A 27,279-nucleotide genomic window follows, 5' to 3' on the forward strand; every position below is an offset into this window, starting at 1 on the left:
CACCAGGAAGCTGTATACAGGGTCTTCTTTAAGCCATCTGGACCAGTTGCTCCCAAGTGGGCTCTGTGCCCAATTTTACCCACTAGGGTAAAAATAAAAAATAAAATTATTATTTTTACTAAATCATTTCACAGTCACTGAAACAAGTGGCTTTGTAACTATTTATATTTCAAAGGTCCCTATTCTAACATCAGGGATGTGTGGTCAGAAGCAGATGCGATCTCGGATGCGATCGGAGATGTTTTCTAGACGCATCTGGGAGCCTTTCTGAGGGCTGCAGAAGCCAAGCACATGCACATGAGGTTCCAGTCACATTCAGAGGTCTGGTGACCCAGAAGTGTTACATCATTTCCACGTCACTGGACGTTGTGACATTCTGTGCCTTACCAGCACAGAACATCACCGTATGATCTGCACACTTTGTTCATTTACTTGTAGGCTTACATGTATGCAATTTTATATGAAAATGTGCTTAAATCCATCGGGTCCATTAACTCACACGCACTTTTTCAGCACATGTTTTGATTGCATTCCATTCTACCATATAGATATAAAGTCGAGAATAAATTTTATTAATGCCTCTAAGATTCTACAGACTTTGGCTGTGAACTTGGAGCCCCACAAAAATGTTTCCAGTTGGACCCAGCAGCTCTGGCTGTATAGAACGGTTTAAATCGAACATGTAAGTTAACAACATTGATGTGGAGTCTGAATCCACCAGTTGAGGTTTAACAGACTCCACAGTAAGAATTTTTCTTTTTCATTTCCTTCTCTGAGAGGAAGTTTGTAGCCCTTGGGCATACAATAATATTCTTGAAAGTGTGTGGGAAATGCCTAGCAAAAAAAAAATGTTAGACACCAGAAGCATTACTAAATAAAGATTCTTCTGGTTAGATGCTGGGGCTTTGGTGACCTGAGGCTGCATCAGCCTGTGTCTAGCAGAGGCACCAGAAAAGAACAAAAAACTTGGACTTGCGCAAAATCAGTTGTGCAAATGTGCATCATGTATGCTAGTTGCAGAGTTCCATTAGCTCAGTGCAGAGTTTGCTGTCTTCTGTGTGCAGAGTTCACACAGTTGTACTATTCTCTATGCACCCACCCAGAAAGTCTCTAGTAAGTAGCAGAGCAATTGAAATATGGAAGTATTTTAAATTAAGAGACTGGAAAGCAGAAAAGCCTGCTGTGGAATAATGGTGAAAGATGCATTCCTAATTAGAATATAGATTTATTTTTTTTTAGATTTAGAGACTTTTATTGGCATTAACTCGTCTGTTCCAACAAATAAGAGCCCACTCCTGAGCTCCGTGCCGCGGCTCCATGCCGCGGTGGACTGTCGCAAACGTGTCATAAGACATGTTTGCTAGCCTTATCGCTGGGCTCCCGCCCATGCTAGCCCAGCGCTGGCCGGTGCTGGGCTATCACGGGGTGGTCGCCAGCTTCTGCAGCTTGACGGTCTCCCAGACCGCCAAGCTGTGGCACGGTAAGAGGGGACGGGGTTGCGGAGGAGACGTTCCAGGGAGGAAGAGGCTGGCAGGGGGGCAGAGAGAGGGTGGAGGAAGGCGTGACACGGAGGCGTGACGCGGGGAGGGGGCGGGCTGGAGGTGTGCTGGGGGAGGGATGGAGGTGGGTCCGTGGAGCTCTGCTCCGCAGGTTCCAAGGCACTCGTGGAGGGCTCGGCGCCCTACACGAGCGCCTTTACTTTACCGCTGACCTTTAGGTCGGCAGTAAAGTGAGTAGCCCCATTGCAGGGCTGCTTACCTTTCCCGGGGGAGGGGGACAAAAGCCCCTTTCTCCTGAGGTGCCTCCTGCAGTAGCCCGGGGTGTGCAGGATCCAGCAGCAGCCGTTCTCGGTGCCGCCGAGGCTGGGCGACCCTGGCAGCTCAGGATTGGGCTGCCCGTCATTAAAATAAAATAGAATTTAAACATTAAAAAAAGTCACACACAAATTTTAAAATTAAAATACAAATAAACTATACAAATGAACCGTATCACACAGGTCTGTTTCCATACTTTTCTACAACTGACAAAAGGAAGTTAGCAGTGTCCAACAGCACATCTACAGGGCTGTCATTTAATAGATATACAAGTTTCAGCTGCTCTGAGAGCCCAGCCTTCTTTGCTAGGTTATATTCTAGATCAGTAATTTTCAACCTTTTTCATCTCTCTGCACACTGGCAAGGCACTAAAATGGTCAAGGCACACCATTAGTTTTTTGACAATTGACAAGGCACACTGTGCTGTCAATGGGGGCTCACATTCCCTAACAGTCCTATTGATAAATGACCCTCTTCCAAATTCCCGCGGCACACCTAGGAACCATTCGCGGCACACCAGTGTGCCATGTCATAGTGGTTGAAAATGGCTGTTCTAGATAGACAGAGCACAGTATGAATCGGGCAAGAGAAGACTATTTGAGAAAGGTTCTCAACCTGCAACAGAGAACAAGGGCAATGTCGGTCAAGAAAAGGGACCATATGATACCTTCCTAAAGTTACTGCTGACAGAACGTTAAATCTAGCTTACATAATTAAATGATGTTCCTTAGAATTAATCAAAAGAGTCAAATAAGGAGCCATCTGATCGTGGGCTAACCCAGGGGTGCCCAAACCCCGGCCCTGGGGCCATTTGCGGCCCTCGAGGACTCCCAATGAGGCCCTCAAGGAGTCCTCAGTCTCCAGTGAGCCTCTGGCCCTCTGGAGATTTGTTGGAGCCTGCACTGGCCCGACACAACTGCTCTCAGTATGAGGGTGACTGTTTGATCTCTCTCATGAGCTGTGGGATGAGGGCTCCCTCCACTGCTTGCTGTTTCACATCTGTGATGCAGTTGCGGCAGAAAAGGAAAGGCCAGCCTTGCTTTGTGCAAGGCCTTTTATAGGCCTTCATTCATTCATATAAGTTCATCTTTAATATATTCATTTATGTAAACTTATGTAAATTTATTCAAATTTTAAATGTGAATTAATTCTTTTTTTTTCCCCCTGGCCCCCGACACAGTGTCAGAGAGATGATGTGGCCCTCCTGCCAAAAACTTTGGACACCCCTGGGCTAACGGAATGTGAAAGTTTAAGGGCGATATTTAGAATTTACCTTCCAGTATTTGCCAGATGAAATGAGGTTTATGCCTACATTTCCTGCAGCCACAGCCAAACTACCTACAGCCACAGCCGACATTTCAGTGGTCTGTGGTAGCAGAGTGGTGAGACCAGTGGTCCATGGTCTCACTTGAGACACACTGGAAGTGATCAAACGTGATCATTTTTTTCTTGAGACCTCGTGGACCACTTCTCAGGGTCTCAAGGACCACCTGTGGTCCCCGGACCACATGTTGGGAACCACTGATCTAAGAGGTGGGCAGCCCAATCCTATCCTTGCTGGTGCCCAGGGATACAGCGGCACCGAAATGGTGGCTGCTGTATCCTATGGGCACTGGGCTAGCGCCGAGAGTCTCCTCATGGTAAGGGTTTGCTTCCTTACCCCGGGTAATGCTGCTAGTGACAATGGGTCTCTTTGGATCTGCGCCTGCTTTTGAGTGGGTGCAGATCCAAAGAGGCCCGAGTCGGCGGCTCAAGCCAAGAGGGAGCATTGGATATGGCGGCACAGCCTTTCCGGGCCTCATTCCACCCTCCCCTCACTTTCTCCCGTCCTTCCTGCATCGCTAGAAAACTCACCGCCACTTGACAGTGCCACTTACTGCTGACAGCCCCACAGAGTCCTCTTTCCAGCGCTGAGGCCCAGCGCTGAGGCCCAGCGCCGGCACTCCTTACATTCCACGTGCCGCAGACTTGCTTTATGGCACGTTTGCGAAACCCTAGCAATGGAGCTCAGCGCCGGCACTTGGCCGAGATAGGATTGGGCACTAAGTTGCCTCAGGTGGTGGGTTGGCAGGGGTTCAACACATTCTCTTCTGCTCCATTCCTCTCTTTTCAGACCCGGGAAGCAAGGGTCAGAGGGATGTTCCCTAGCATGACACTTTATGCAATGGGAGGATATTGGACTGCCATAAGAGAGCACCCAACCTACTTCCTACTGCTGGGAAAAAACTGATGGCTCTTGGATGGCTACAGAATTCTGCGCACTCTTAAGCATTACGGCTGAGAGAGAGAGAGAGAGAAACTGCTGATATGATTCAAATGCCACCATGAGCAGTTTATCTAAGATTGTGCAGACCTGTGGGTGCCTCAATGCTACACCCTCCCCTCGAGGCAAAACTTGCTTTAGGTTTATTTTCTTGGCTTGGTTTCTGCTAGATAGAACCCTTCTCGCATCTCCTGCACATATATTTTAAAACTCCAAATTCTTTATGGTTCAGAGTGCCTGCATTTCCTTTTAATTTAGTGTCTGAAAAAGGCACGCAGACCAACTCAGAAGCACCGGGGCCTAGTATAATTACAGTGGAGGTGTAATTTATAGCGCACGAAATGATGTGCACATGCATCTCCCGCACATGAGCTATAGAGAGATATTCAGCTGTAACTAAAAATACCTTGAAACCGACAGGGATGTCAAAGACATCCTGTTCAGACCTGCAGAGATTTTCTTCAACGGGGCAGACTGAAAAGTTTGTCAAGGAAGTAAATTGACATTATAAGCTAAGAAGAAGTGGTGGGAATGGACAACAGTGACGTAGCTAGAGGCTGCAGCGCCCTAGGTGATGACATCATGATGGCATGTGATGTTGACATCACTTCTGGGTTTTTCTCTCCTGAGAATGTCACTTCCCAGCTCTCCTATCCCAAGAAGGCTCTGGCTTGCGATCTTGTTGCCCTTCTCCAGGTCACCTCCTTGTGTTTTGGTGACCTTGCCCCCTTAAGAAGAACAGCTCCTTAAGAACAACCCCGCTGGATCCGGCCAATCTAGTCCAGCTTCCTGTATCTCACAGTGGCCCACCAAATGCCCCAGGGAGCACACAAGACAGCCCTTGTAGCGTGGCACAAGCTTTTGTACGCCCTTGTCAAAGAACATCAACGCAGACCCCATCTGCTGTGCAAGTAAGTTGCACAACATACTTGCTACTGTGGTGACAGACAGTCTTGTTGAATGAGTCAACCAAGTGATTCGCGAGCACCGTTGGTTCACAATTTCTGAATTTTCCATCATCCGTGAAATTTGAGGGAATTTGATGGAAAGTTCAGAAATAGTGTAGGGAGCGTTACGTGGTGGTTCCATATGGAACTGTGACCATGAAACTAGGCTATCGCACGTTTTGTGCAAGGTGGGTGCCCCAAAACCTCACACAAAATGCAGTGAATGGGGTCCGCGTTAACGTTCTTTGACGAGGGCATACAAAAGGCATTGCCACGCCACTACAATGCCTCAATTCGGGTGGGGATTACATTGAGAAGTAGTGTGGTATGGTAGGTAACTTTCGTGCAAAATAGATTTGTTTCCCTTCGTTGTTGTCGTTTTTTAACAGCCTACCAGAGGTTACATTCCAAATAACCCTTTTATGTAGGATGCATCTTCTGCATGGCTTGTCTTACAGGACCCAACTACTTTCTGCCAGTCCCAGCAAAACTGACACCCATGCATCTTATTAAGACGTGGGAGTATAGGGGGGGGGCTGTATCTGCAGATCCCGTATCCACAGATTCACTTACCTGCGGAGGTGGGAGGGGCCACACGCATGCACACACACACACCTTGTAGGCAAGGCCTTGACTCCAACTTTCTCAAACGGTGGGTCAGGACCCACTAGGTGGGTCGCGAGCCAATTTCAGGTGGGTCCCCATTCATTCCAATATTTTATTTTTAATATGTTGAACTTGATGCTACCATGGTATGTGACTGCACTTGGGGAAATGTTACAATCTGTTCTTTTAACAGGCTACTGCGTATATGAGGGTCAATGAGACTACTCCTGGGTAAGTGAGGGTAGGATTGCAGCCTCAGATTGTTAAAAAATTTTCCTGCTTGATGTCACTTCTGGTCATGACATCACTTCTGGTGGGTTCTAACAGATTCTAAAAAGTGAGTCCTGGTAAGAAAAGTGTGAGAATGACTTAAAATAGCAAAAAAAGTTTCTTACAGTTTCTCTGTGAAAACTGAAAGTGACTTTTTTGCCGTTTTCAGGCATAGAGAGGCCCGGGGAAGCCTTCCAGAGGGTGAGGGTTGGGGCATCCCCATATCCGTGGATTCAGATATCCGCAGGGGATTCTGGAATTGAACAAGCCCATGGATACGGGAGCACGTCTGTATGTGAAAGGCAAGTAACAGGAGTTCCTCAGTTCCAGTGGCTCAGTTCACTTCTAAAATCAGCCCCCTTGTCTGGAGCATATGCTGGAATGGAAGCCACCACAGATGTTTGTGCGGGGGCTCACCAATCTGTGAGCCTCTCTATTTTGATCCCTGTGTGGTTCTAGGGCTCCCAGCCTTCAGAAGTTCAAGAGATGCAAAGAACATGTTCCACCTTGGGGATGTTGTTCATTAGCAGTGTGCAGAAACAGAGGGAAAAACAAAACAGAGACAAACCCTGCAAACAACCCAAAACCACACAGTCTTGTCATTCCCTGTCATCTGTTTATGGGATTAGGGGAATTTAACTTGGCTGCTGTTTAGCTTTGGGAGATGGAGGGGAAGAAAAAGTTTTCTGGGTTTTTATTTTCTGCCTCTTCCTAACTGGTTGCAGGGACATCTTTGCAGAACATGTCTGGGCAAGCTTCCATTAAGGTGGGGTACTCAGACAAAAAAATGTTTCACAAGCTTTCTCAATATTTTAATTATTTAATTACAGTAATTTAATTATGAAAGCCATGCTTTTATTAGAAGGCATGGATCCCCCACATGGTGAAGTAAAACTTGCTCTCCATCAAAGCACGGCAGGAATACTATATATCTGTGGTTCTCAAATTTTTAGCACTGGGACCCACTTTTTAGAATGAGAATCTGTCAGGACGCACTGGAAGTGATGTCGTGACCAGAAGTGACATCATCAAGCAGGAAAATTTTTTAACAATCCTGGGCTGCAATCCTACTCACACTGACTCAAGAGTAAGTCCCATTGACTATCATTGTTAAAAGCATATACATAGTAGCATGTTAAAAGTACAGATGTTTAACATTTCCCTGAATGCAGTCACATACCATGGGATCGTCAAGTCTAATAGATAAAAAATGAAATATTGAAATGAATGGGGACCCACGACATTGGCTCGTGACTTACCTAGTGAGTCCCAACCCGCAGTTTGAGAAACACATATGAAGGAGCACTTTAATGTAGAGGGGACCGGATAAAAATGTTGCTTAAAAATCATGCAAATATTTGATAAACCAGCTTGTTATTTGTATGTTTTTAATCTACATTTTTATTTAGATTAAATTAAAATCATGCAAATACTTGATAAACTAGTTTGATGTTTGTATGTTTTTTAATCTACATTTTTATTTGGTCCCTTCTACATTAAAGTGGTCCTTCATATATACCAGTGTTTCTCCAACCGTGGGTCAGGACCCACTAGGTGGGTCCTTCATATATACACTACTATTCCTGCTATGTTTTGTTAGAGCTCAAGGCAGTGGAGGTGAAGGGGATGGCGGCAAAAAAGAGGGCCTTCTCGGTGGTGGCTCCCCGTTTGTGGAACTCCCTTCCCCTGGAGCTGAGAACAGCTGCCTCTCTAGAGTCCTTTCAGCAGGGACTTAAGACCTTTTTATTTACACAAACCTTTTAATGCTGACACAAGGAGGCATGGCCTTTTCTTCTTTTTGGGGGGGGGGGATCTAATGTTTTGTTTGTGTTTATTGTTTTTAAATGTTTGATTTTTATATTTCATTATATTTTTTAATGGTTTTTATATTTCACTTGTTAGCCACCTTGAGTGCTCTTTTCTGGAGTGGAAAGGCGGGATATAAATCCTGCAAATAAATAAATAAATAATACAGGGGGCTCCCAGGGGGTTCTATCCAGGCTTTTAGCAGAACCTGAGCTGCCCAAGCAAGGGGGTTGTATCAGGTGCCTCCAGATCTTGGCCTCAGAAGCATAGCTAAAGGGGAGGTGGAGCGGAAAATATGGCAGGTGCCGCAGTGAGCCGTGTAAACAGCCCCCCCCCCCGCTGTCGGAGCCATTTGGGGCAGTGATGGCAATGTGCATCCTGAAGGGGCTGCTTAGTTCTTGAGATGCCATTTTTGCTCCATAGTTGGGGATGTCCCCTTCTTCCCAACTGACCAGTAACAAAGAATTTGGCTTTGGGCTGTGTTCTGTGTTATGTTCTTAGGTTTGCACTGCAGAGGTTGGCAGCAACTCACAGGCACGAGCTATTACATGTCATTCTCCAAACCGCTTGCTAATAAAGTTAAGTAGATGAAAAAGCCCAAAACTTTGAACCTTAATAACAAAAAAAAACAAAAATGGTTTGAGGCTACAGAAAAACACAGCTTCATGTTGTTTGGTGCTTTAATAAAGTCATTAAAGGGCAAGTTTCATGTTTTCCACTCTCTTTTGTTTCACCGTGATCATCCTGTCGGGCTCGATGTTTACACAAGAGGAGTAAGTGAGCCACAGAGTGCCCTTCTCCCAAACTGAAGGCTGAGATTTTAATTACGCAGCTCTGCCTCTTAAAAAGTCATTCCTTCCAGCTACTGGGTTCACCACAAGCTCTTCTTTTTCCTTTTCTTTTTTTCTTTTTCTCGTAGGAAAACAAAAAGCATCTGTCAGGCATGCCAAGCCAGGGCGGATGTGGAGAGGACTTCCTGGTCAGTAGTGGTGTAGGCTTGGCATCCAGGGATGGGCAGCTTGAGCTGCTGTTGCAGAACATCAGGAGTAACTAACCCACAGTGAAGGAGGCAGCCTTTGTTTGTTTTAAAATATTCCTAGGCACCCTCTCAGTCCCATCAAAGGGACCGTTGAGGCAGCTTACAACATTCTTTTAAACAATATTAAAACATGTTAAAAACAGCATTCGAAACAACATCAGAAACAGTGTGCTGGGCCCCGGGATCAAGCACCCATGGGAGCCCCAGATGGCTTCATGGAGACCTTAGGATGGCACTTTTGCAAAAACCAGAAGTGCCTTTCTAAGGCCTCCAGGAAGCCTTCTCAGATCTGGGGAGGCCAAGTGCAGCCTCTCAGCCTCAGAAGGCCTTAGGTTCCACCATCGGGGGTGCAGGTTGACACACCCCCTAGGGATGATACCTGGGGCAATGTCCCCTCTGTTCCCCTCTTAGTTATGCCACTGTGCTCGGTGTAGATAAGCAAGCAGAAAAGCAGTAAAGAAACTAAAGAAAATGATAAGCCAAGGGAAACAAAAAGGTGTGACTGCCAATTTAAAAAATGTAAGAGTTAGCCTGACTTCGGGGGGGGGGGGGAGTTCAAGGATTGAAGTGCTACCACCGTAAAGACCCTGTTTTGTGTCCCTGTTATCCATGCCTTGGGAAGTGGTGGGAAGGTACCACACTGATGACTGAGGTGTGCAGGCAGGTTGTGGGTAATAAGGTAGGTAGTCCGCAACACCTTGATTTGTGCCCAGTAGCACACTGGAAGCCAACACAGTTCACAAAGCACAAGTGTAATGTGCTCTGATGGTAGGTTGCCCAAAATGTGCTCCTAAACACCCCGGTTTTCGGATGAAAATCAGAAGTGACATTTTAGGCCCCATTGGAGGGGGCAGTACATGACATTTTAGGTGCTATGGGGGGGCTTTAGGCCCCCATTTAGGCCCCCACTTTAGGCCCCCATTGGGGGTATTCTCATTGGGGTGAGTGGCATTCTGCAGTCTTCGCCCCAGGCAGCATAAGGGTAAGGATTGCCAGTGGGTGAGGGGAGCCAGTGGGTGAGTGGAGTCAGAAGAGCACCTGGGACTTTCCCTGAATGCTGTTATCTGAAAACTGGAAGTGGGTTTTAAAGGCCCTCTGAAGGTCTCCATATAGGGGCCGAGAAAGGCAGTGGGGGGGGGGCGAGGAAGGCAGGCGCCACCCCTGCAGGTGTGGCACCCTGGAGCAGTTGCTCCTCTGGACCCTCTCTTGGTACGCCAGTGCCCTGTATTGTGAATCCCAGGGGAACTTGGTCACTTGCTCCTAAGGTTCTCTCCGCATTCACTCCATCAACCACTCCTATCCCAGTGGTAAGGATGAGGTTTAACATAGCTGATCCCTGGGTTCCCCCTTTTTACTTTCTGGAATGTCACATTGTCAGGGAGACACACAAAGAATGTACTAGACTGCTCACTCTTAGCTGAGTATGTATTCCAACAGCTGTCTATCGTTAACATTAACAGCTGTTAATGATTCCCATTACTACTCCATCTCCATCTGGTCATTTGCTCTAGGAACTCATTGTCCAGGTCTTCCTTCTGACCAGGCGGTCCATAACAGGCCCCCCATTGCTTCCTTCCCCTTTTATTTTTACCCAAACACTCTCATCCAGCCTTTCCCTTTCACTTTCATGGATTTCCTCGTAGAGGTAAATTTCTTTAATCTATGGCAGTACTCCTCCACATTTCCTGTTCTGTCTTGAATGAGTTACACCCCTCAATTACCACATTCCACTCATGTGCCTCATCCCACCAGGTTTCAGTAATGCCTCCTAGATCTTGCTCATCTTCCACAGCAACCATTCTAAGTTCATCTTGCTTGATCTTCATGCTTTGCATGTTGATACAGAAGCACCTGAAGCCACAGGGAGAACCCACATTCTGCCTCGCTTCCATTTGTCCCTCATGTTGGTATTTTGTGGATCCTTGTAGTTGATGTTTGCATTTATTTAAAATATATGTATATATTCCACTTTTGACAGAAGCCACAAAGATTTCTGGCCTCACCTACCTTACAGAGTTCTTGTGAGGCCAAAAGCAAAGAAGGAACTATGTACACCACCCTGAGCTCCTTTGAGGAAGGCTGATATAAAAATGTGAAAAAAATAAATGTACAAAAGCAAATTTAAAGTTACAACAGACCAAATTTAAAGCAAAATTAATTAATAGTGGCAATAAAACCACAAGAACATAGAAATGTCCTAAAACAAACCAGTAACTAAAGCCTCTTCCACAGTGACACAAACATTTTGGTCATAGACAGCAAGAGCCAGCTGGCACAGAAAAGTCTTCAACAGGCATCAGAGCAAACCTTCAACCGGCAGAGAGCGTGCCAGACACACTCATGGAGCAGGGAGTTCCACGGGGCAGAAGCTACTACAGAGAAAGTCCTCTCACTGCTTCCTGGTTGCGCTCAAGGAAGGGAAATGGAAAAGAGGGTTGAAAGAGAAGGGAGTGGTCAGATACCATTCCTGGGCATCAGCTTGGCATATTGTTTCTTGGTACTGGCTGCAATGGGGGTGCTTCAAGCAGGTCAGTGAACAGCAAGGTGGAACATGGAATGAGGAATGAAGATACATAGAGTCCTGTGAACCAGCTTTTTCAGTATCTTTTCTACCCATAGAACCCCAAGGGAGCTTTTGTGGAGTGAGCTCATCAAGGAACCCTCCTTTGTGACTTGATGGCCCTTGATACCAGCTCATCATTCCCAGCCTAAGGGCACAAATCCTAACCAGGTCTACTCAGAAGTAAGCCCTATTTTGTTCAATGGGGCTTACTCTCAGGAAAGTGTGATTAGGATTGCAGCCTAAGGCCCAAATCCTAACCAGTTTTCCAGCACTGACATAGCTGTGGCAATGGGGCATCCAGTTGGGTGGCACTCACGGAGGCCTCCTCAAAGTAAGGGAATGTTTGTTCCCTTACCTCGGAGCTGCATTGCTCTTATGTCAGTGCTGGAAGGTGAGTTAGGACTGCGTCCTAAATGGGTGTTTCTTTTGCTTTCCAGTCTACAAGGGTGCAGCAACTGATAATGAAGGCCAATGGCTTAGGTTAGTCTGGGCTCCTTGATTGAATTTAGCCATAGAGTTGGTGAGTGCAGCTGGGGTTGGGGACTGGAGTTTTGTGTGCCCAACAACTTTGTTTACTCCCGGTCCGAAAGCTCCCAGGATATGGCTTTTGTCCACAATTTCAAATGTGCTGTGTGAGCAAGATACAGCCGCTCGTGGAATTTCCCAAGAGATAAAAGCCACATGAGGTTAGCAGGCCTTCTAAGCTGCACGGCCATGCGAGTTTGGCACTCGGTTGAATGGGAAGTTGGCAATGACGTATGATGTCATGACCAAACACTGGAAGACGCTGCCATGCCGCAGGCGTGGGATGGTTCTGCGCAATGATGCTGGTTTGGGGGGGAACCTTGGGCATTGCTAGGGGGGTGCAGGCTGCACACAGAGGTTGACACCACTACTGGCCAGAATTTTTAAGATCTTGTTGTTTTTGAATAATACCATCGTGTTATACATAATTTGATGTGGTTTGTTTCCTTGCATTATGTATGAAATTATGTGTTGAAATATCTCTATTCTATAAAAAATAGCAAAAAAAATGGAGGGGCAATGGTGCATCATCATGCCCACTGCCCAGGGTGTTGCCAAGCCCACTGCATGGGAGATGGTCCATCATGGGGTTGATGCACTGGCATCCTGCACAAGGTGATGCAATCCCTAGTGACACCACTGACCCTGGGTGAGGCTTCTTTCAAGACATCCTGCTAGAGTAGGGGTGGTAGTGGTGATTGCTCTGACAAAGAACTAGTGTGGCCTTCCCAAGGGAGGGCCAGTCTTAAGAAGAGCCCCACTGGATCAGGCCAAAGGCCCATCTAGTCCAGCTTCCTGTATCTCACAGTGGCCCACCACATGCCCCACCAGGGAGCACACAAGACAGCAAGAGACCTGCATCCTGGTGCCCTCCCTTGTATCTGGCATTCTGACATCTTAAGGAGCTGTGGGGCCCAATTGGAAGCATTTTGTTCAGGGCCCCAGTTTTACAGCCAAGGTCTGTAGGATCTTAAAGATGCAAATAAAATGCATTACCTGTATAGACTTTATATCTCTGTTGTAGAATGGAAAGCACATTTTCTAAGCATGTTTCAATATAAAATTGCATATATGTAAACACACAAGTAAACAATGTGTGGATTACCATTGAAAAGTATATAGTTACAAAACCACTATTTTAAGAAATCAGAAGAACATTAAAATTGTTGCCATTCCCTGTAAAACCTGCAATGTGATTTAGATGTCCACTGCAATGTGTGTATTTGACAAAACTTGAGTAGATTAGACACAGGGCCCAGTAGGAAGTTTACATACATAAGACCTTTATTGGCATAGATAATGGAAATATAAAATAACAACCAAACATTAAACATCAAACACACACACAATAAAATAAAAAATGTAATCCAATACCCCCTCCCCCCATTCACCATAATATAGCGGAAGACCCAGAATTCCGTCCTGCCAGAATCCCAGAAACAAAGTTGGCAACCTTGTCAAGAGAGTCAGTTTCCTCTATGGAAAGAAGAGTTTGTAATTTAAATGAATCCTCCCAGCCCTGCATTTTGTTCAGCAGTGGAACCAGATAGATCTTACGAAGGGTATCATGGAGTGGGCAGTAAAAAAATATATGATGTAATGTCTCCACACAATTCCTGTCACAGGTACATCTTCTTTCTGAGTAGGGAATGCCACAAAACCTGCCCGCTAGCAGAGCTGATGGAAAGGCATTGCATCTCGCAAGGGAGAATGCTCTGCGAGCCTGTGGGCACTGCAGATGATAAAGGAAAGAAGCCGGCTTCCCAAAGCTGACTGGGATGTGCAGATGGAGAGGGGAGCAAATGGTGTTAGCTGCACAGAGTAGCACTTGATGCTCAATATCGAGCAATCTTTCCTTGATAGTCCTGTAGGCTTTGCTTAAACCAATCATGCCCAGGCTCGCTGTGTCTAGTAGTAGGAAGTTTAAAGCCATCCCTGCATCAATGCCTGTGGCATCTGAAGCCACTGGCCCTCAGTCCACTTTCAAAGTGTTACTGGCCTGGATTGTGCTTTCCTGGCAGGCATCCAGTGCGAGTTGCACATGTCATCAAAACATGTGCCGCATCATGCATCTGATCTAGTAGGCAACAGATTGTACAAGAGGGACTGGCGCAAGACCACCATGATGGCTGGATGGAGATGGGACCCCAAGCCTCCCCTCTTGACAAAACAATGCTCTTATCTCTGTGGCACATCTGTACTCAGTGGAAAGGATAGAAAAGCCCATGTATGTTGGCACGTTCTTAATCCAGAAGGTGGAAATGGAACTGAAGAGGGCTGTGTTCACACATTACACTGCACTTACACATTACACATTCACACATTACACTGCATATCTGTGTACTTGGGTACAGTGGTTAGTTTGTACCTGGGTGCAGTCTTCACATGTGCAGTCAGTGCAAGTACAACCTGCATTGTGTGCCTGGTTTGCTGATTTGTAAAACTGAAGCCAGGCACATCATTCACCCATTCCTGTAATGCAGGGGTGCTCAAACTTTCAACTTTAGGGATGCTGGACCTTTAACAAGTGTATAGAAGAGAGAATTGCAGCAGGTGCAACTTGTCATCCCACAGAAAGTTGAAAGTTTGAGCACCCCTGCTGTAATGGAAAATGCACAAGCTTCCTTGAGGAGATAGGGTGTGATGTCAACAGTAACCCCTTGCTCTGGCAGGCAAGCACGGGGTTAAATACCTTAGTTTGCAGAGAGTGTGCTGCACAGCTGCAGCCACTTGGGGGCAAAAAGGGTTAAAAGCAGCACCTACAGAAAGGAAAAGGGGTGTGGGTAGTAGAAGGAGGAAAGCTTGGAGGAAGGAAGGAAGGAGAGAGAACTAAACTGATGGATTAATGGACAGATGGGTGAATGGACTTCTGAGGATTGCTGGAACAGAGACTGCAGGAGACTGGTGTGTGGCTGCCACGTCTAAGACCTGCTGAGGACCACAGTGTTGCTGTTATGGCTGGAGAAGCTGCTGGCAGGGGAGGGGAGGAAGGAGGACCTCTGCAAGTTGAACAGGCAAGCTACCCTGGTGGTGGGGTCCAGCAGTGCAGAACTAGGGCCATTGTTGGGGGTTGGGGGAGGAACAAAGGGAGCTAATTAGCTTAAAGTGGGCACAGTCCTCTAAGTGAAACTTGAACTGGGAAGCTGGCAAAACAGTACCTGGGTAAAGATATTCTGGATCTGGGTACAACATAACATGTGAACAGCCCTTTGTTATGGTTTCAAGAGCTCTGAGGTTGCAAACCTCCCCATTTTATATAATGGAAAGCATGCTCAGTAGCGATGTGCGTGCATCAGAGAAAGGAACCCTTTGATAGCTGTTTTTTGGGGTCAGTTTAAAAGAGAGGTGCTTTTTCCTCTGTTAAGAATGAGCCACATGTTTGTTTGTTTTTCCAGGTTGTTTTATACAGCTTATGGGGAAAAAAACACACAAATGATTTGCTCATGGTCTTCATGTGTGGAGGGTTCGTGAGCAAAAAAAAATCAAATTATAACTTTTTAAAGCACTGATTAATTTGGGGATCTTGTTTTTGGACCTTGATTAAAAAGTCTCCAAGTTTATGTTTGTTTTTCAAATGTGATCCAAATCTGGAAAACTGGAAATATTGCTTCCTCCCTTTAGCAACTGTGGAGCTGAGCCATGCTGGGCAAAGGACTTTCATTTATGCCTCATTTGAGAGACTGAGAGAAATCACCAGATTATATTACTCCAGTGTGTTTTCCAGGGCTATAAATTTGAAGCAGTAATTGGTGTACTTAATAGATTAACAGCCCAATCCTATGCATGTCTACTCAGAAGTAAGACCCATTATCGTCAATGGGGCTCACTCCCAGGCAAGTGTGGATAGAATTGCAGCTTAAAATTGTGCTCCTCTCCCCCCCCCACCTTTAAATAGAAAAAAGTACCAAAGGCATGGGGTTCTTGAAGAAGCACTATGTTTAAGACCAGTCCACCCACAACCTGTCTGTTCTGCCTCTGGAAGAGTTCTTTAAAATGTACACGAAAATCCTAACCAGTGCTGGCACCAGGGGGGGGGGGGGTGCCAGCACTGGGAATATCCAGCACTGGGAATATCCAGCACTGGGAATGAGCAGGCTGGAGGTCTCAGAATAAGGGGACACTTGCCTCCCCACTGGGGCTGCTCAGATCTGGGTGGGCAGAGGAGGAGACAGGTGTTGACTGAGACAGGTGTGGACTGATGGTTGAAATGCTGATACTGCCTGAAGAGCTGAGGTGGGGAAGCTGTGGTCGTGTTTTTTTGGGATGGGAGACGGAATGATGCGCTGTGACGAGCTGCAGTACCCATTGTGGCAGGATGGCGTCGCTGCTGAGTTCATTAAGCAACACCTGGAGACTGAGGATACTGTGATTCACAGAATGGATTTGTAAAAACCCCATTGAGAAATGGTGGTTTAGATTGGCCTGCCCATATAAACCCCCTTGAATACTGTCTAAATGGAGAAAGGCGGTAAATAAATAAATAAATAAAATAAAATAAAATCACTGGCACAAATTCCATGCACTGCTGTCGCCAATCTCCCCACCCCCTCCCTGCCCTCACCTGCCCTATTACACCTGCTACCCACCCCGTTCTGCCCTCCCCCACTCCTGCACTACCAGCAGGCTCTTACCTGGTCCATCAGGCGCTGCTCTGGAATTCAGCCCCAGCGATATGGTGCAGGCCTCCCAGCTCCAAGGGTGCAGCAAACATACTTTGCAGCATGTTTGCATCATCCTAGACTGGCTGCACCGACACTACTGCAAAATAGAATTGTGCCCTTAGGCTTCAATCCTATACCTCTTTCCTGGGAGTAAGTCCAATTAAACACAGTGGGACTTACTTCTGAGTAGACACACATAGGATTGTCCAACACTCGCTTAATCTAATACAATATTACAGACACTAACACCCGCAGACAGGGGTCCCCATTCTCTCTTCCTGATACCGCATATGTGGAAGTGGGGAAAAATTTAATAGTAATCTCTTTTTTCCTGTCCAGGTTGGGTTCAAAGCCAGCTAAGTTTCACGGATAAAGAAAGACTGATGTAATGGCAAGAACCCCGGGCAATTTGGAGCTGTCTGAAGCAGTGGTGTCGCTGGGGGTGTGGGCCACACTGGGTGACGCGCATGGGGGTGTGTTATTACCACTACTGGCCAAAAAATTTTAAATGTTGGTATTTTTGAATAATAGCATCATATCATTTGATGTGTAATTTCCTGCAGAATGCAATGAAGCAAATCACATTTAAGTACCTCTGTTGTATCAGGCAAATAAACCAGCGGGGGCAGAGCGATGGTGCATCGCCTCTTCTGTTGCCTGGAGCACTGCCCCGCTTGCTGCATGGGAGGAAATTCATCAAGGGCATGACACTCTGGTCTCCTGCACCAGGTGAAACCTTAGTGACACCACTGGTCTGAAGAGGGCAAATATGGGGAGAATCCAAACAAGCTCACTCAAATAAGCACAGTTGAAATCCAAGGGATTTCAGCTGGAGAAGGGAGTAGCTGTTGCCTTCCATCCTCTCCCACTAGAATCAGCAGAACTGAGCTGTGTTGCACTTTGGCCGACTGGTGCACAAACCTTATCCAACTTGGGTCTTTCATCTTTCCGCAATCCAGGAAGGACGGTGAATGCGTTTCTTTGAGTAGCACTTTGGGCTTTTGTGGAGAGCTTCCATGTTCAGTACTAATGAAAAAGAAAAACCTGATAGAGGGGAAAGCAGCAAACTACCTTTGAGGACAGCATAAATATGTTTTCTTGATACAGTTCATTTCCAACATCCACAGATTCAGCATCCACGGATTTGACTCACCATGGATACTGGGGCAAAGCCACTTGCTGTTTGCTTGTCAAACTGGCAGGGCTTCTGAGGCCCACAGAAGGCCTCCTGGAGGCCTCAGAAAGCTACTTCCAGTTTGCTTGTCAAAGCAGAAGTGGCGTGGATTTGTGTATCCTTGGGGAGGTCCTGGAACGAATATGCCATGGTTAATGAGGTTGCTTTGTACAATCATGGTTGGACCAACAGCACAATGTTCTCTCTAACTTTTTTGAGAGGAGTGTGTGGATCCCTATCATGTTCGGCGGCGGCTCCAGAGAACTCAACAGTTACACCATTGTCATTGCCAAGTTCCAGAGTGCCAAGAGAGAAGCAGCATGGAATTTCTGTTCACAGTGTATGGCTGCATAGCCACTTAGCTTCGACAAGAAGAGAAGTTCCCAACCTTTAGGAGCCCACAGACCACCAAGGCAAAAATTGGAATTGCATGGACTACATGCAACCTCCATCCCACTCCCTGCACACAAAAAATGCCATTACATTTGTAATTGTAATTAGAGAAGATTTATTAGTATTAATTATACAAAAGACTTGTGGATTGCTTTTATTTCTGGCTACAGCTGCAGGTGGTCTATTCTCTGCCCTCTGTTATGGTCCATGGGGAAGCATCTCCTGAACGTCATGGACTACTTCTTAGGTGGTCCACGGACCACAGTTTGGGAACCAGTGGACTAGAGGGAAGGCTGTCAATGGCTCCATCTGATGCTTTCATCTTGGCTGCAGTAGAAATGTGTGGTGCCAACAGAGCTAGGTTGCTAGGTTGCATTGCTAGGTGGTGCAGAGGGTGACACCACTACTTGCCAAAATGGTGAAATCTTGGTGTTTTAAATAGTACTATCTCGTTATATATCATTCAATGTGTGATTTAGTGCGGAATGCAATGAAACAAACCATGTTGAAATATCTGTATTCTACTAAAAGTTATGAACTGATAACTAGAAAACACAACTGCCTTATGTAACAAAAAGTGGATTGTCTGGACTCAAAACTAACCAATGAAACTGATTTTTCCAAGAGCCAATGAGGTGGTGTTATGACACAGCAGGGAACTAACAAGGTGTTAGTATAAGTCAGCTCTTATTTCCATGCATCAGAGCTAATGCTAGAACTCTTATTCAGTTGTGTGAGTGTCATCAAGTTGGCCACTGGTTTTTGTTGGTTACTGATTTGTTCGGTGAGCTGTACTGTGATATTTTTAAATACATAAATAAAGTGAATGGCATGGCACCCATCCAAGTGATGTAACTGCATTTAGGCTGTGCATATGATCTTGTTATTTATTCTGTATGGTCTGATGGTGGCGGGGGGTGAGGTTCATCATGGGGGTGATACACACACTGGGTGATGCAAGCCCTAGTGACATCTCTACAGCAGAGTAAAGAAATCTGGGAATTTGTTGTATTCTGCTGCTGCTATCTTACATCCACCTGGTGTTCAACCTGAATATTTGTAAATATAGCAAATATTACAAGGACACCATAGACTTCCAAGTGATCTCTCCTCATAAGGAAACCAGAATCTGGTCAGCGCTGCTTCCACTTACCATTCAGGGAAGCGGGGAGCACACATCACAGTGTTTTAATTTGTGTACCATTTTGGGTTTGAATGCAGCTTCTATATATCAAAATAAACAAGAGTGTGATATAGCATGTGTACAGCGGTGTCACTAGGGGGGTTGGGGGAGGGCAGGCTTCACTGGGTTACGTGCCCAAGGAGGCATTGCCCAGGGCACTGCCCCGCCCACTACATGGCAGGAGGTCCATTGTAGGGGTGATGCACTGGCCTCTGGCACTGGGTGTCACAAAACCTAGTGACGCCACTGCATGTGTAACTGTGTTTCCGTTCTTTCTAGTTGAACTGGACAGAGATATCTTCCATCAAAAACCTTACTGGAAGGAATTTCGGTTCGACCTGACGCAGATCCCAACAGGGGAGTCCATAACAGCTGCTGAGTTCCGAATTTACAAGATGCAGACTTTATTTCAGCACGTCAACAAGACCCTTCACATCAGTGTCTATGAGATTGTGCGAGAACACTTCAACAGGTAGCACAAAACGCTGGCTTGGAAGATGACCTTGAAATAAAGAAAGATGATTTAGTCCAGTGGTTCTCAAAGTGGGGCATCGCAGTGCCCCAGCCAGAGAGCCCTGGCCTCTGCACCCTTAAGGGGCAAGGAGAGGAGGAGGCAGGGTTGCGATCGCCAGATTCGCATTGCTGTCGATGGGCACAGGGACTTGCCTGAGGCTGGAGCAGGCTCCCAGGGGTACGGAGAGTGCCATGCCAGCCTCCACAGGGCCCCCTGAAGTGCACAGACACTAAGAAATAACAATCGCAACCCACTTCTGATTTTGGGCATGAAACAAAGTGGGTCGCAATCATTATTTTGACACTTTGCGCACTTTTGGGGGACCTGTGGAGGCTGGCATTGAGCTCTTTGCACCCCATGGAACTTGCTGCAGCCTAGTAAGTCAAAGAGACACGATTCTGGTGATCATGTCACTATCTTCCCCCCCTCCCCTGCAAGAACTTACAGCAGGACTCAAACTCCCAGAGCATTTGAGAACTGCTGATTTAGTTCATATGATCAGACAGGACCACATGAATGAAATGTGTTTAAAATTTCAGCCACATTAAGGCACATCAGGAATTATTCCTGCGAATGTCCCTTTGATAGAGGTGGGAGAGAAAATGGTGATAATGAAATAAAAACACATGACACTGCTTGCTGCACTTCGCATTTTTGTTAAAAAAAACAAAACAAACAAACCTGTAAAAAAAGTTTTTTTAAAAATTATTTAATGGGGAGGGGGTGCATGTGTAATGACTAGCTGTATCTGCCTGACACTACACCACCTAGTACCCAGTATACTTTTAAAAGTGATTATAATCTGCAGTTATAATGTAAATTTTGAATAAAAACACACAACACCACTTTCTGCACTTCTAACTTTGGAAAACACTGAAATTGAAAAAATAAAAACATTTTTCCCCACCTTTACCTACTGAACGAGACATCATTTTGCTCAATTCCCAGTCATTCATATAGGGCTGACCCCAAACCTCCTGCTACCTGAAGCAATGTACTAAATGTCCCTTATCCCCCACCCCAATTGTTCTAACTGCTACTGCTCGCTGGTGCTCTTCCTATTTGAATCTGGGGAATGAGAGGAAGAGGAGAAGGGAACAAAAGAGGAAGTATGGAGGGGAGGAGAGTAGTGGGCTAGACTAGCACCAGAGAGACACTCTAGCCCAGAGATTTTCAACCTTTTTTTATCTCATAGCACACTGGCAATGGTCAAGGCATATCATCAGTTTTTTGACAATTGACAAGGCACAATGTGCTGCCACTGGGGAGCTCACATCCCCCAATGGCCCTACTAATAAATTAACCTCTCCCAAATTCCAACGGCATGCCTGGGGACCATTTGTGGCACACCAGTGTGCCACAGCACAGTGGTTGAAAATGGCTGTTCTAGTCCACCACGCTCCTTTCTTCACACTTTGGCTTCTGCTCCATTTTCCTCTTCATTACTGAATCCAGGAAGCAGGAGGTAATGGTGGTGACACACAACTGAGCCACGTAAGTTGGGAGCCGATTTGTTTTGCAAGCTGGGTCAAGTATCAGGAGGTCTTAGGCTGGCCATAATGCTGTGCTGGTTAACTCAGCTCAGTCTCATGGGGAGAGCAGAATCTGTCCACAGTTCTAAGTGCACCTTTGCAGCTAGGACAATTTCAGGCCCAGAGAGTTTGTGTATCATCTTGCGAAATATAATTTTGGGAGGTGATGAGAGGAGGAATAGCAAATTCAGGCTTGATGTTTGTCTCCCATCTGTCTGCTGTCTAGGGATTCGGAGCTCCTCCTCTTGGACCTTCAGGATTTTCTAGCTGGCATGGAGGGCTGGATGGTGTTTGACGTCACTGCTGCCAGTAATCACTGGTTACTAAACCGCAAATACAACCTGGGTTTGAGACTCTACGTGGAGACAGAGGACGGTAAGGTTCATGGACCATTTTTAGCAGGTTTTAGTTTTAGGAGTCCTTTTTTTTTTGGAGGTAGTGCTGTCATGCTAATAGCAGAGAATGAGAAACAAAGGTGATAAAGGGGATAGCCGCATGGTACCAACTTCTGCTCCCCATAAGATTATACTCAGGTTCGGGTTACAGGAAGTTGTTCATAAAGCAAATTGGCTTCCATGCTATGGCCACAGCTCCCTCTATCCAGGGTTGGCCCCAAAACTCTCAACCCCTGAGGCAGCTTGCCAGTGTCACCTTCTCTTGCTTGGCAGGGTGCCACCTGTTGCCTCCTTAGCTGTTTCTCCTCCTGATGCATGAATAGGAAGAGGAGAACAGAGTGCTAAAACCCAGTGCTAAGGCATCGCCCGCTATTTCTCTTTCTTCCCTGTCTCCTCATCCATAGTATTCCAGAGGAGTGGAAGTGAGCAGGCAGATAAAGGGGGGTTACCCTGTAAATCTGCCACTTGAAACGACTGCCTCAGTGGTGGAAATAGCACCTGGAAGTAGCCTCAGTTACCTGAAAGTAGTAACAAGCTCTGAGTTTAGAAGCTGGAAGTAATTGGAGTGCATTGCATGGGCTCAGAAGGGCTGAAGATGGCCGAGGCCAAGCCCACCCAACTTAGCCCAAGGCTCCAATCACTTCCGACTTGCGAGCTGCAACTTTCAGCAGCCGTTTCTTTGGGCCACTTTGAGCTGGGCCACTGCAGAACATGGAGTGAAGAAGAAGCTGCTGCTTCCAAGCCAAAAGTAATTGGGGGTGACTTGATGATATCACTTGGGGGGGGGGGAGACACTGCAAGTCACTGCTCTGACTGGAAGAAGAGGTAGGGACGCCGCTGTCACACACACACCGTGGCCACGAGTGGTGGTGGTTTAGTGATGAATTGCCTCTTGATATGTTCCTGTTCCATGCCTGGAGAGTATATTACAATCTATTTCTGCCCAACGTTGCATCTATACAACAGGGATAAAATGTGTACACATGTGGGCTGAGCAGAAATGGGTTAATTACTGGTTTCCATTTTTCCCCCAGTTATTTAATTGGAATACAGTACATTCATAATACCCCAAAATAAAATCTAATTAAACCTGTAATTAAAGTGGTCCCCCCAAAAAAACAGAGACTGACCAATTAAGTGGCAGTAATGCCATGTGGCTGCTGAATAGGAAGCAGTTGGGGACAGAAGCTGTAAGGCGGAAACATTTAATTAAAATGGAAGAAAACATTGCAAGGAATGCAAGGGGCTGGCAATGAAGTTGTCTGGGTTCTGTTTTAAGAGTGAGTGAATGGGATGGCAATTCCAGACGAAACCATTCTGGAGGTCTCGGGTGTATCCTGGGTGCACTCAGTCCAGTTCTGGTCGCCACATCTCAAAAAGGATATACTGGAAATGGAAAAGGTGCGGAAGAGAGCCACCAAAGGGGTTACTGGGCTGGGGCACCTTCCTTATGAGGAAAGGCTATAGCGTTTGGGGCCCTTCAGTCTTGAAAAATCATGTCCTCAGGGGGGACATGATTGAGACATACAAAATGATGCAGGGGATGGATAGAATGGATAGAGAAATGCTCTTTTCCCTCTCACACAACACCAGGGACACCCACTAAAATTGAATGGTGGACCAACAAAAGAAAATATTTCTTTACCCAGCTTGTAACTAGATTGTGGAACTCCTTGCCACAGGATGTGGTTATGGCATCTGGCCTAGATGCCTTTAAAAGGGGATCAGACAAATTTCCGGAGGAAAAGTCCATCACAAGTTACTCGCCGTGTGCAACCTCCTGATTTTTGAAGTAGGCTACCTCAGAATGCCAGATCAAGGTGGGGGCCACCAAGATGCAGGTCTCTTATTGTCTTGTGTGCTCCCTAAGACATCTGGTGGGCCATTGTGAGATACAGGAAGCTGGACTAGATGGGCCTTTGGCCTGATTCAGCAGAGCTCTTCTTATGTTCTTATTTATCTGAGCGTAAGGCCCATTGAACTCAGTGGGGCTTACTTCTGACATGCATTGGATTGAGCTGTCAGCATTTGCTTTTTGCGAGCTGAATTGGTTTGTGCAACTTAAAAACTTGTATGCACCAACCACAATTACAAGACAAATCATCGGAGCAATTGGGTTCCATCTCTTTAGAGATTCTTATCTTCAGTGCATCCTAGACTGTGATCCCCCCCAAACAGCTTAACCACTCTTATTAACCTAACTGATAGCAACATTAACATAGTGGAAAGGGTTTGGTTTTTGGATTTTGTAGGAGAGAGTGTTGATCCTGGACTGGTGGGCTTCTTGGGTCGCCATGGACCACGCTCCAAGCAGCCCTTCGTGGTGACATTTTTCCAGGAGAGCCAGAACCAAATCAGAATCCCTCGAGCAGTCAAGCAGCTGAGGAAGAGGCAGCACAAGAAGACAAGCACTTTCCCACACTCCAACAGGCTTCCGGGGTCATTTGGTAAGAAGCTGGTGCATGATCACTGGGGAAAAAAGCAGAAAGGCCATGGTGTGGTTGGGGATGTGCCAAGGGTTTCATGCCAACCCAGGGGCCCCCCCAAAAAATCTGCCTGCCCCCCTTATCATGCCTGCCCCCCCCCCCCAAAAAAAAGTCTGGAACCACTACCCTTGAAAGTACTAAGGAACAATGCCACTATTATATACAGTAGCTAGCACACTGTTCATCTTCTAGATCAGTGGTCTTCAATCTTTTTTCGTGCCATGACCCAAAAAAAGTAGGATACTGGGGACCCACTGCTGATCCTGCCCCCTCCTGGGACCCGATCCACCCACCCCTGCCCACCTTGTTTTCCCCACCTCTTCTGTCTTCACAACCCTGTGAGGTAGTAGCCAGAGCAGGGCTGGCCTTAGGAGCTACTTGGCAAGATAGCAAAAAGAGGCTGATGCAGGATTATATCAAGAACTTGGTTTTCATAAGGACTGGATTATTCATTATTCATTATTGGACTTCATTATTGGACTGGATCCAAGCCCTCTCTTGCACAAGCTTTGAAAGGTGGCCATGACCCTCTAAATGAGGCTTTGTGACCCCCAGTGGGTTCATGACCCCTCCCGTTGAAGAGCACTAATCTAGATGAGTGTGTCATTATTGCAGTAACTACAGGCCCACAGCTAATGCTTTGCTTGGTGATTTCCAGTGTACCCAACAGCAGTCACTCTCTAATTCCCAGCTGGAAGCATTCATCTGAAGAACATCTTTTGATGCCCATCTAGCTTGACCCCAAGGAGTGCAGATTTCCCCTGTGCTTACAAAGTCATGCAGTTGAAGAACTAAGGAAAAGCCTTTTGTCAAAATGTCTTAATCCTCTTTTTCTTCTTCCAGATGATATTCATATTTCAGGAGGCAGGCAGGTATGCAGGAGGCATGAGCTCTATGTCAGCTTTCAAGATCTTGGATGGCTGGTAACTTTGTTTGTTTGTCTTGCATATTTTCAAACTGTCCTTCCTCCAAGGAGCTCAGGGTGGTGGACATGGTTCCTTCCTTTTGTCGTCACAACAACCCTGTGGAACTCCTTGCCACAGGATGTGGTGATGGCATCCAGCCTAGATGCCTTTAAAAGGGGATTGGACAGATTTCTGGAGGACACCTCCATCACAGGTTACAAGCCATGATGGGGAGGTACAGTCTGAGATGAACTGGTTGCTCATCATGAGGGCCAGGTAGGAATTTTTGTTCTGTCCTCCGAATTAGGCCCGTGGATGGTAGTTTTTTTTGCTTACACCTGACTGGCGAGGGAGGGACAGTATATTCAGTAGGTTTCATGCATTGAAAATTGGTCACAGTTTTTAATAAAGTAGCACAAGTTAAACCCAATTGCAAGTTAAACCCTGGTGTCTTCTCTGGGGGATGAGAGTGTAAATAGAATTCTAGATGTAGGGAAATGGCAGTGAGATGCAGGTATCTTATGATCTTGTGTGTGCTCCCTGAGGCATCTGGTGGGCCGCTGTGAGATAGAGAAAGCTGGACTAGATGGGCCCCGGGCCTGATCCAGCAGTGCTCTTCTTATGTTCTGTGAGATAGGTGAGGCTGAGAGGGAGTGAGTGGCCCAACATCACCAAGGAAGCTTCATGGCTGAGTGGGGATTTGAACCTGGATCTTCTTGGTCTAAGTTCAACTCCTTAAGGGTGCAAAGTCTTTTTTCTTCAGCAGTTAAAATCTTCTCGAGAAAAATTAAATATGGAAACCAAAACATCTCCTCTCCCCTGCTCCCTGCTATCTTTTGATTTTAAGTCATTTTGTTATAAAGTTGATAAGAAAAAAAAAATCAATTCCCGGCCGGGGCCACTGTCCGTGTGGAGCCTGCGCATTCTCTGTTTGGGTTTTCTCTGGCTCGGAAAGCTCACACTTATTTCAGTGTTTAATATTAGAAGTGTCTTGGATCTTTGTTTAGAAATTTGGTGATGTTATTGTGACCAGAAATATGCGGTAGGAACATTAACTCTGGTGTATCAATTAGCCTTTGGTAAAATTGGTTGTGTTATAAGTCATTTTGCTTAAATTTATGTTCACTCTGTGGTTGACTGGAAAGCATCTCCACTGGGGACTTGTTTACGAAATCTTCAGTTCATGCTTTCCTTTAAAATTAGCGCTTAAAAAAAATCTAAATAAGCCTGTTCCTTTAACACAGTGCTCTCCAAATTTCTGGTATCTGAAGGCCAAGTGCTGCCATACTTCAAAAGTATAAAGTCCTGCATGTTTACTTTTTGTTTTTTAAAGTGCAAACAGCAGCTGCTGGGGGGAGGGGGCTGGAGATCAGGACTGGTGTTTAATTCTTTAGCGCTATGTGATGGTGCCAACAAAAATTACCCTTCCTGAAACTGCTGTTTTCCTTGAGAGGAACATCACCACAGCAAGTCCTCACTTAAAGCTGTCAATAGATTCTTGGAAACTGCAACTTCCCAAGTTATACCTTGACTAGCTAGACCAGTGAAGTTCAACCGTTTTCATCACATGGCACACTGACAAGGGGCTCAAATTGTCAAGGCATACCATCAGTTTTTTAACTATTGACAAAGCACACCATGTTGCTGGTAGGGGGCTCAAACCCCCCAATTGCCCTACTAATAAATGACCCTCTCCAATGTCCTGCGGCACACCTGCAGACGATCCACGGCACACCAGTATGCCACGGAACAGGCTGGGGAGGCTGACCTATAGCCAAGCTCTTTTGCTTTGTTCTTTCAGGATTGGGTGATTGCACCGCAAGGGTATTCGGCCTTTTACTGTGAAGGAGAATGCACTTTTCCCTTGGATTCCTGCATGAATGCCACAAACCATGCCATCCTCCAGTCCCTGGTCAGTATCTTCTGGAGGGAGGTCACAGAATATACTGTGAGGCTTCTCATTGAAACAAGCAAGGCAGGTGGGACTGTCCCATCCATCCATGAGGTTGGCTGAGGCCATGACCGCGGGCAGCAGATTTATTGTGGTATGAGGCCCCCTTTGTTTGTTCACCTACCAGTACCACTTCTTCTCTTCCTGCCAGTGGCGTGAGAAGTAGGTGGCCAGGGGTACTGCGAGCCCCAGATTCCAGGTCATGGGATGTCTGCCAGTAGCATACAGGGTCAACTGGGGTGGTGTGCCTCC

The 27,279-nt window shown here is 46.3% G+C and overlaps 1 protein-coding gene across 1 annotated transcript in view; it reads left to right on the top strand.

Moving 5' to 3' along the window:
- The window catches only part of LOC136661239 (bone morphogenetic protein 8B-like), a 46,140-nt gene that overhangs the window by 14,698 nt on the left and 4,163 nt on the right, over positions 1-27,279 (top strand). Inside the window, exons 2-6 of the mRNA XM_066638324.1 lie at positions 19,524-19,716; positions 21,517-21,665; positions 23,938-24,132; positions 25,015-25,094; positions 26,878-26,988. Coding sequence (XP_066494421.1) covers positions 19,524-19,716; positions 21,517-21,665; positions 23,938-24,132; positions 25,015-25,094; positions 26,878-26,988 — 728 coding nt within the window. The remainder of the gene's footprint in view (positions 1-19,523; positions 19,717-21,516; positions 21,666-23,937; positions 24,133-25,014; positions 25,095-26,877; positions 26,989-27,279) is intronic.

The sequence above is a fragment of the Tiliqua scincoides genome, chromosome 10 (genome assembly GCF_035046505.1).
Source record: "Tiliqua scincoides isolate rTilSci1 chromosome 10, rTilSci1.hap2, whole genome shotgun sequence".
Taxonomy (NCBI): Eukaryota; Metazoa; Chordata; class Lepidosauria; order Squamata; family Scincidae; genus Tiliqua; species Tiliqua scincoides.